We start from the raw sequence: 10,962 nt of genomic DNA, 5'->3' as shown, positions 1-10,962 counted from the left end.
AAATTTGACAATCTTCATTCTAGGAAATTCTAAACATCATCGGTGACAATGAAGTCACACACCAGTGATATAGGTTTAAGCATCAGATGATTTCGATTGCGATATAGTCTGCGTGAAGTGAGTTTCGTGAGTTGAGGACGCGACAATGAGGTTTTTCGTTCGTTCAGTACATGGGCTTTTTTGTTTTTTGTTTTTGCCGCGCAAATATTGCGTGTTAGGTAGCCTTATGTAAAGACGCAGGTCTGCTTATAAAGCCAACTGGGCAAAATTTACATTTACTGTAAAATCAATTCACGGCCTAATTTTATGGAAAATTCCCTATTTTTGTGCTTTGAATACAAATCACTCTTTAGATGTTGGTGAAGTTATCTTGCGTCATGCGAAACAGAACGCGTCGACTCGTTAATGCAAATTTTGAGCCGAAGTAAAATAAACCAGTAAAATAACGACGTTTCTTTTTAAAAGGCCAAATGCTTTCTAAAGAAGAAAATGATCTTTGCAATCAAATTGTTTACATAATAGAGGTCTGATTACGGTGCAAAAAAAAAACAACAAAAAAAAATGTAAAAGTATTAAATGCACTGGCAACGCCGAGTATAAAGGACCGCCGGGTACCGTTTAGCGGGTTTGGTCTTTTGTTTGTATGCAAACATAAACTTTGTTTTGTATTGAAACAGATAAAAGACCAAAAGAAAGCCTCGTTAGTAGTTTAATGTGAAATGTCAAAAACAAAAATGAAAGCCGAGACGTCATCAGGTATAGCAAGATATATATTTCGTGATAAACTACAACAAAATTTTATCTTTATGTTAATTCAGATTTGGAACAAAGTCTACTCAGCACAGAAAAACTAGATCGTGCATCTCCTGATATTTGGCCTGAACGCAATTGTAAAAGAATTAAACAGTAAGAGTTTAAAGTTTTAGTTTGATATTAAACAAAATTTTAACAGATCCAGGAATAGAGTATTCTGTTATTGAACCTACGAGGTCGCCCGAAGTACCATCGTTACCCCAATCCATAATTCCACAGGAATTGGATAAACATGACTACACCCTCATTGGACGTATGAACCATTCATTTTTTTAAGAGGCTTTATTGTGACATAGAATTTTTTCTGAAAGAATTCTAATGCTAGTTTTTACTTGCATTTTATTTGCATGTCATTCTACATTTCACTAGATTTAATTTCTGAAATTCCTTAGATTTATTCGTTATTTGCATTAATTAAGCTCAAAACATGCTATTAACTGTAGTTTTTCTGCAGTTGAACAAATTGAGAAATCTAATCCTTTATCCAATTTGTAGGTTATTCCAAGTTGACAGCTCAGGAATTAATAGTTGAAGTTAAACAGCTACAAAACTTGGCATACCAGCTCGGTCTTGAAGAAGCCAAAGAAATGACAAGAGGAAAATACCTAAATATACTTTCGTCTCATAAAAGAAGAAATTTATAAAACATTAGAATTTTTGTTTTGACAAAGTGGATATACACTAATCATCCTTGGACTAGAATTTTTAATACCGACGCTAGCTCATTTCGCGATGTTCAACGAAGGGGTCCACGGGTCAAAAATAATGGAAGCAGTGCTTAAAACTGGAGTAAAACCTAACAGGTGATAGCAACCGATTGAAACCCCCTTCACTTTGCTGCTCTAAAACCAACCTCGAAAACATTTGTCATAACTAAGATCCTGCTAGAAAATGATGGCGGTCCTAATGCCATTGACGCATTTGGTAACACCCCAGTTCATTATGCAGCCGATAACGAAAAAGAACATGCATATGAAATTTTTGAAACTCTTACTGAGCAACGGAGATGTTCAAATCAGAGGAAACAATGGGTTCACTCCTGTCAATTGTGCGATGATCAACTTGGGAATTTGCGGAGACAAAATGAGAGAATTAGTTGCCGTCAATGAAGAAAGCGGCGCTAATGTTCGCCTTAACAGCTCTAGAGAAACGTTACTTCATCGCTTTGTACATGTCAGCAATGGCGAGATCTCGACTTGATATTGTTCAATCGATCCTCGACCATGGAGGAAATCCTAATATAAGAGACAAAGAGGGACGCTCACCTCTTCACGTTGCTGTCCTAAACCACTCCCAAACTCGGCAAACCATCTTACAGATGCTGCTTGAAAAAGGGGGTAATCCTAATCTCCCCGATAGAGAAAAAAGATTCACATCTGTACGTTACGTGACTGATAGCCCCGGAGAAAAGGCAGTCGAACAGATGACGATCCTCCTCGAAAACAACGGAGATGCGAATACAAGTGGAAAAGACGAGGTGACGCCAATGCATTTGGTCGCCGGGAATTCACGGGCCCATTCTCGTGAAAATTTTACTCAAACATGTAGGAAACCCAAATGCTGTTGACATCCTTCGAAGGATCCCCCGCATTGGGCCATACACAATGAAAATAACGCAATTAGGGCACAGAAGATCTCGCTGCTGCTTGAGAAAGGCGGAAATCCTAATGCCGGTGACAGCCGGTCATACACCGGATTTTTATGTCGTTTGTGATAAACGTTGCAAATCGTTGAATGTATTGAAGCTTTTGGTAGAAAAAGGAGGAAACATTTTCCAGAATGATGGTCATGACATGAATCCAGTCCTTCTTGCCACTCGAACAGGAAGTAAAGAATACTGTTTGCCCGAAGTAAAAAAGTACCACAAGATACTGGTTCGCAACACGAAAAATGTCCCGGAATCTAGATGGATGGACGGCCTTAGTAAAATTCGTCCTCAATATCTAATGGTTGCTAATTTTGTTAAGCGAGTTCCGATTGAAGTTGCATTTGCTATTGCTTTGGTGTTTTTTACTTATGTATATCCATTATTTCCTAGTTCTTTTGGTGCTTAATTTGAAGAACCATGTGCCACAAACTGTGCTGGATAAATGTACTGTGTTATGTAGCATACTTAACATGTTACAGAACTTAACAAGAAGTCCTTTATTTTTCTCGATTTGTGTTATCGTATAAAAAGTAAAAAAAAAAAAGGTTGAAGAAATCATATGTTTTGCCAACTAGTTTGCTGACAAGGAATTTTATAAAGCTCCACAGTCCTTACGTTATTCCAGTCGACAACAAGGAGAGAAGATTTGCTTCGTCAACGACATAAAGCGCATTAGCGCGGATTCGGAGCAAACATCAGGTCGGCACTGCATTCTGGTATTCGCTTTTTAAACCGGTATTAATTCGATATAAAATTCTCATTTGTATTTGATCAGCTGCCTTTAGCTAGACGTGTTATCAGCCGATAACTTTTCCGATAACTTTTCTTGTTATATTGAACCTTTTTCACCAGAACAGCGAGTGATGAAAAAGCCATGTCGATATTGTGGATAGGATAAAAGCGTAAATACTTATGATATCGCTTAAAAAAAAATCGAATCCGACTTAGGACGGTGGGGTACAAGCGGTACTTGCGCCTATTCAAGGCGTTCGTCTCTTCGTGAATAACGAAAAAAATATCGTCACTTGAGTCCTATTTGATTTCGCATCTCTTCATATGATCCTGTAAAAAAAAAAAAAAAAAAAAAAAGAGGTAATTCACGGTTGAGCGCCGTCGGGAACCCCCCCGAACTTCCCCCTAGGCCATGCTCGTGCTCCTTTTTGGTCCGTAGACCGAGGCGGAAGTTAGTTCCTCAAATTAAATCATAGCAAATCAAATACCATGGTCGCTTAGGCCTGTTGTTATGTCCGTTGGAGTGACATCCACATGCTCGACCCGATACTATCACGATGGGCCACTACGTACAATCCGTCTGCTCGGGGAGCGGCTTTTACCATCCGTTGGACTTATGATACAGTATGACTTATGACAATATGTAACAACACAATCAACCTTTGACACAACTAACTGTACGATTCACCTGGTGGTGTAGGAACGTAACACAACCAACCGTGAATTCACCTGGCGGTGGAAATCGTAAGTTTTCTATCTTTACGCACAAACTGAGGGCTAAAATCCCATAATAGGAGTTGACTAGTGCCAAATGCAGAACCGCATGACTCCAAAACATTATCGCAATTTCGTGACGCACTTTCCTTTAATGTAGAAGTAGGTGTAGCGAGCCTACTTCTACGAAGAAAGGAAAGTGCGAACGCTGAAGAAAGCTCCGCTGGATTGAAGTAAAGGAATAATAAGGTAAGTTATTCATAGTAGTATTTTATCCCAAATGTTTATTTTGCAGGGGGATGATGGGAGTGATAACGTGCATGCGATATTACCGAAGTCTACATGGTAATAAAAAAGTAGAAAGGTTAAACACTGTCCCAGTGCACACTAGTATCACTCATACCCAACCGGCTGTTACCAAAGAAAAAAAATAAGCAATTGGTAAGTTGAAGGTAATTGTCGTTCAACGGGTATGAGCTACGGTGGCCGGTCTTGATAATATCAGGACGAGCATGTACGTCTATCATTCTCCAACGCAACTAATTCTTTGAACATTTCAGACCTGCATCTTGGCCAGCGGCGTTTGCATGGACTGACGAGATGAGTGTAGGCTACATGCGACATCGGCCTAATAAATCACCTGGCCAATGCTAATAGGTTAACACTGATCCCAGTGCACATACGTATCGTCTTGATTCAATCGGCTTTTTACCAAAGGTAAGTAAACCAGAAGTCCAACGGATGGTAAGAGCCGCTCCACGAGCAGACGGATTGTACGTAGTGGCCCGTCGTGATAGTATCGGGTCGAGTATGCGGATATCACTCCAACGGACATAACTACAGGCCTAAGCGACCATGGTATTTGAATTGCTATGATTTAATTTGAGGAACTAACTTCCGCCTCGGTCTACGGACCAAAAAGGAGCAACGGCCTGGCCTAGGGGGAAGTTCCCGAAGGCGACGAACCGCGAATTATATCTTTTTTTTTTTACAGGATAACATTTGCACAGATATAGCATGCAAATAATCGCTTTGATAGTTTTGATTTTTATTCTTACTTCTATCTTTCTCTCGTTTCCAACCTTGACCCAGAAACACTCCTCGTTTCTCAATCAGCCACGATCCAGGCCCGGGACGGGCCAGATCCTATCCCTGTGCTTTCGGTATAACGTAAGATCCAATATATTTGGGTTGTATCATCACCTTTCTCACTCGCACGAAATGTATTTGGTTTTCGCATTCATCTTAGTTTTATTGTAAAACAAATTCGTACAACAGAACTACAAGTTAAAAGAAGGTTAGATCACAATAAGGTAAGGTTGATACTAGGTTATTGCATAAAAAAAAAGACGCCTGAAAACGATACATATCTTAATTAAATCACGATGTCGTAAAAATCTTCTTATCTATTTTGGCGTCCACATCTCCCAATAACGTTACCTTCCTCCATCGCTCTATATCCAATGAATTCGTGCGGAACAACAAAAAAGTTTTTGAAAGAAGTACTAACTTAATGGCTAAGAGAAAAGTCCATAGTATTTCAAGATAGTGCGTCTACTCCATTAATTTAACATTAAGTTACATGGCCCTTGACTATCGAATCTTATTTTCTAGCCGATTTTCGTACAAAACGTTTTCCTTGATTCAGTTGAAATGACAAAGTGGACGAGTGATATTGTTCGTCGTTAGTTCACTAAATGCACGGATAAACGAACAATATCGTTTTGAAGGTCATCAAGCCTTTAAGCCATGTTCAGGTGGAGCTGCCGAAAAACGCCCTAACCTACAGCGCACCTTTCCTTTCATCGTGGAATAATGCCCCGTTCTAATGACCTCTAAAATCTTGGGACGCCTTGAACGGCGCCTGTTGTCCCCTCCCGATTCATATAACAGCACTGTATACACTTAGACTTATTGTTTCATAATTTATTAAATAAGGGCCTGACATACCGCAGAGCACGTTTTGTCCTCTAGATCCCCACTGCGCACATTTGACGTCCTCGTATTACACATGATTTTTTTTTAAAGTTCCGACTGAGGGTTAGTTTGTTTCTTTTTTTAGGTTTGGTTGTCGACACTGCCCACAACAATTTTGCCTTTTATTGTTACGTCAAGGAAAAACGCCTACTGAGATTTTTTATGTAGTTTGCCAAATTTCCTTTGTTTTTCGAAGTGCATGCGTGTAAAACGTTTTGCGCAAGCGCAGCACAAATCCGGGATGCAAAACCAAAACCAAAATCAGAAAATAAAGAAAATAAACAGCGTCAAATATTCAATAAATATTTTCTTTTATGTGCACATAATGAACAAATTGGGAAAATAATTTAATTGGAATACGATTGTAACAGTACTTTAAGAACCGTGTCGGAATTTCAACTTTTTTTGCGTTCCCTTTATTCATAGATCTGTTTCTCTGATATAGATACATATCCGTCGTTTCCGTGTTTTTATTTCCGTCCGTGACAGTCGTGTCGATTTCAAACCCCACCAACCTGTGAAGTGTGGCCTCCAACGCACCATCACGATTTGCAATACTTGGCTTTCATAAAAGCAGGAGATGAATTGATAGGCTCTGGCAAGGGCGGTCCACCCTTTTGTTTCAATTTTTGTAACACGTCATCATTCGGATTGTTCAAAACTATATTTACGACTGCAATTCTACCATTGCTGTTGTTATTGTTCAAAGCATAAACCAAAAGGCTTCAACCGATAGCCTTCATTTTAAATGAAATGCATTGTGTCCCCTGTTGGCAATAGACTATGCAGGGCAATAGGACAAAAATAAATGTGGGTTTTTAGTTCTGAAAAAAAAAATGTATCTCGTGTTAATACGACCTATTTTCAAACGAACGATGTGCAGCCTCACTCACCTTTGTCCACGCCTTCTTTTTTGGGGTGTGCAACCTTTCACGGTATCCTGACGAGGCAGTTCATGTCGCCCAGTTAGTCTAATATCAGAAAATGTATCCTTGTGTGAGTAACCCGGCCGACATGTCTCTAACGACCGATGCTACCGTTATACCGCAAAAGTCGTTAGGCCCCCCGGCCAAGGCCAGCGGAATCTAGTTTTCCTTTCACTTCCTGTCTGTGTCGCAACACCATTTTTGATTATGAATACACCATTCATACGCGTGGGATGATGGAGGGACGAGGTAGATTAAAACTAATCCTTCACCGTGATTACGGTGTGATGATGTGTAACGAATCAGGCATGCTCATCTTTGTATGGATAAACAACTGCGATAAAAAAGGCCAATGTTCACGATTGAATAACGCATTCCTAACATAAGAACACTGCGGCGCGATATCTCATTTCTAATAGTGATATTCCGTCCATCAAGATATTGATGAAAAACAGTGTGACGTCATCCAAGGATATGCCTAACTTCCCAGAAAGTCTCCAAAAACATTCATTGGTCTCTTCTGTATAATTCTGAAAATGATTTGAACGTGATGTCGAAATGTGCCAATAGCGAAAACTGAATCCAATATACCTGGAACTGTTCGTGTCCTGGTACACGTAATATACAATAACCATTTCCATTTGTTAATTTATCAATAAATATTCCTAGGGTAAAAACCTGGTTTTCCAAAAAAAAAAAAAAACAAGCGCGGCATTTCAACCTTGACAACTGGCTGTTCCACGCCGAAGGAATCAAGGTCTTCGTTTTCTTTCTCATTTTTTTTTTTTTTTTCGCTGTATCACGCAATGTGTATAAATCCAGGTGTGCCCGGAACCGGTAACGTTATTCCCCTAGTGAAACTTGAAGCAACTAGTTCGATGACGACCACTGTGTGCCGTCAAATTTACGTAGTGGTAAACAAAAAAAAAAAAACAAGAATTATAAATTATGTCCCTCTGACAGTTAACGTGTTTCTCATAATTGTGATTCTATTTGTTTTTTGTTTTTTTTCCAGCTGATTGGCGCACTACTCGTTGCAATCAATTTAAAAGAAGCTGATTCTTTCACAATTACAAGTGATGGAGTCCGTGGATTTGAATCTCGCGAAAGTCACGAGCTATTCACATCGGCAGAAGATCATCTGAAAAGGATAGGGCTACAACGTCCGGCCAATAACGGACAGGCCATTGCCAGGCATTCGGATGAACACGATGATTCCTCAGAGTTCAGGATTGCTGTTGGCACTGTTGCTCCGGCTGTTGGCCGAAACCCGACGATCCGTACCGTTAACCAAGTGACTCGAGCCCCAACGGCTAACGTCCGGCTTCCCGTTTCGTTCCACTCTGACGAACACGATGACCTGTCCGACGAAGAAAGATCCATTACAGGTATTTTGAGCTCTAATAAGCAGGTTGCATCAATTCAAATGACACCGAATGCCGGAAGCCAAGCGGGCCAACGTATTACCAAGCATCCGGACGAGCGTTTGATTGTTTCCGCCCAACCGGGAAAACAGGTTATTATCCGTACGGTCACGACTCCTGTCAGCGTTCAACCCCCACCGATCCACAAGGCCATGTTCAGACATTCTGACGAACATGACGATTATTCTGATGAAATTGTTTCAAGAGTATCGGTTTTAAACGCACCGCCCATTCCGAATGTTCCAGCAGTAGCGGCCAAAGCGACTGGCCTTGGTCAAACGACTAATCCTCAACCTCCCCTTGATCGGCCGCGCTCTGGCGGTCGCGTTGATTTGCCATGGTTGGAACACGCTGATGACATTGACGTCCAAATTGACCCTATAACAAAGCAGATCGTTAACGTCAGAGCCGAACAGAAAGATTCCATCGAACACGACGATTTGTTTTCCGATGAAATCACAAGATCACGTATGCCCCCGACACCTACATTTACAGCCTTAAATACTAATCCGATCCAGTTAAACGCTGGGATTCAAACACCTGTTAACGGACCTCCGCTACCCCTTGACAATGTGGCGCGCGTTTTGAACCAACAAAACGTTCAAATCCGACCGGCAACACTTGGACAGGCTGCGGCCGTCATCGTCGGACGCCATTTAATCGATCATTCTGACGAAGTGGACGATCATTCTGTGGAAATCCATCACGTCAGAACAGGCATCCCAACACGAGCCGTTTCCCCAGGTGTAGGCACCCCTGCAATTCCGCCAACGGATGTGCGACATCTGTTGGCAGATTCTAGCGAACACGATGTCTCGTTAGAAGGCGTCCTCCACCTATCGAACGGCCAAACGCAAAGGACTGCCGTTCATCGTCAGGGCGTGTTCAGGGATTCTGACGAACGAGACGTGTCATCTGAAGTCGTCAGAAGAATATTGAATCAACACAACTTAACGAGGTCGAACCACCAAGACGTTCATCGTGTCAGCCATTCTGACGAACGTGACGACACGTCGGTCGAAGTGATTTTGCATGTCCGCAACGGAACTGCAACGGTCCAGCGAATGCCTTCGATGAGGCATTCGCACGAACTCGACGACACGTCTGACGAAATGCGGGGCATTGGTCGCAGTCTTCCGATGCGCCCAATAGGCCAGCAGGGAGTGCGTGTCGTGTCAAGACAATCACACGAGCGCGATGATTCGATGGAAATGATCGGGCTCGTGCGGAAGGTGGCTGTCACGCCTCACGAAACAACGGTCATTGGCGGCCACGTCATTAGGCACTCGGACGAAATCGATGACGATTCTTCAGAATTGCACCACGTCGGAAGTCAATCACCACCTGGCGGTGGTCGCGTTCCCGCAACACCTGGCGTCGGACATCACTTCAGACATTCCGATGAACATGACGTCTCTATAGAAGACGTGATTGGCGTCCGCCATCAGCCAGCAAATGGTCAGATCCAAGCAGCGCCAGTCCATCCAGGTGTTCGAATTCTGGAAGACTCACACGAACACGACGACTCGAGAGAAAGGAGAGGGCGCGTTCTCGACCACCAAGGCCGTCCAATCAATACGACCGTATATCACCGCGAATCGGATGAGCACGATGACCTGTCCTTGGAAGTGGACTTGAGTTTGCTTCCGGAAATCCAGCGGCTTTTCACAGGCGCGAAAGCGGACGCAGTGGCCCCGCCAGCTGTTCAACATCAACAGGGAATGGCGGCATCGATAGGTGGAAGAAATCACGGAAATCAGGCCGTTCAAAATGCTGTGGAAATGGACGTTTCACTTGAGGTGGAAGACATTTTGGCCAACCCGTTGTTCCAGCGAAAGATTCAAGAGATCGACGACCGTTTGAAATCGATGCCGGACGTCAGGGGCAAGCGTTTGATTGAGAAATACGCTGAAGCTCTTGCTCTGTCATCTCCGTCGTTCAGTTCGGCACCATCGATCATTCAATCATCTTTCTACCTCCCGCTTTTATTCACTTGCCTTTTGGTTTGGTTTTCGTAGATGGCTATACACTTCCCAATGATCTTCTTGTACCATAACAACGGCTCGTCTCTTTCGGGATTTATTTTTTTGTTATTACTTACTTCGTTCTAACCAATTAAACCAGTTCAATTCGGGATAGCTTTCAATCCCCCTAATCATTGGGGGGGGTGGTTGCGGTATGTAGCCTTCTCCTCTTTCTCCGTGTTCCAGCAAGAAAGCTAAATACAGTTTTAGCTGCAACTCGTTTCATCTTTAAAACACGTATTTTCTTTATTATGTGTAGTATAGGAATTAACCACTTAGCGCTGACATAACACCACAACCCTGCGATAAACCACCGATTGTTAAAGCAGAGCGATGTGAAAAACGGTGATGATTTGTTTTTCCTTTTGATTTTTAAAAGTAATACTAGTTTAATATTCAAGTTGTAGCCAATGACGTCCAGCAACGATAATGAATTTCTGGAAGACGGGAAATCTAAAAGGACAGCACAAAAAATGTTCGTGACGTCATCAACAATTGGCCCCCCCCCCTTGAAATTTAGGAATGACACACACGTTTCATTTTCCTTGCAAACACGATATTATTTCAAAATCTCCTTTTGGCAAAAAAATATATATCCGTCAATCAAATTTGCTCAAGTGTTTTTTTCCCTTAATAAGCAGCGTAAACATTTTTGCTTTGTTTCTCCATAAAAACCACGCCCTTGTTCCCGAAACGGTAGCACG

At 42.0% G+C, this 10,962-nt stretch overlaps 2 protein-coding genes across 2 annotated transcripts; both read left to right on the top strand.

The window, feature by feature from the left end:
• The first annotated feature begins 594 nt into the window (after nt 1-594).
• Nucleotides 595-1,509, top strand: LOC130693784 (protein lin-52 homolog). Its single transcript, XM_057516991.2, has 4 exons — nt 595-756; nt 819-890; nt 953-1,066; nt 1,309-1,509. The coding sequence occupies exons 1-4, from the start codon at nt 720-722 to the stop codon at nt 1,455-1,457; spliced, it is 372 nt and encodes a 123-aa protein (XP_057372974.1). The 5' UTR covers nt 595-719; the 3' UTR covers nt 1,458-1,509.
• A 6,127-nt stretch (nt 1,510-7,636) lies between these two features.
• LOC130693786 (uncharacterized) lies at nt 7,637-10,866 on the top strand. Its single transcript, XM_057516993.2, has 2 exons — nt 7,637-7,724; nt 7,826-10,866. Exons 1-2 carry the CDS (start codon nt 7,689-7,691, stop codon nt 10,250-10,252), a joined length of 2,463 nt encoding a protein of 820 aa, XP_057372976.1. The 5' UTR covers nt 7,637-7,688; the 3' UTR covers nt 10,253-10,866.
• Nucleotides 10,867-10,962: the final 96 nt, after the last annotated feature.

The sequence above is a fragment of the Daphnia carinata genome, chromosome 3, assembly GCF_022539665.2.
Source record: "Daphnia carinata strain CSIRO-1 chromosome 3, CSIRO_AGI_Dcar_HiC_V3, whole genome shotgun sequence".
Taxonomy (NCBI): domain Eukaryota; kingdom Metazoa; phylum Arthropoda; class Branchiopoda; order Diplostraca; family Daphniidae; genus Daphnia; species Daphnia carinata.
This window is presented reverse-complemented; position numbering and strand designations above follow the sequence as displayed.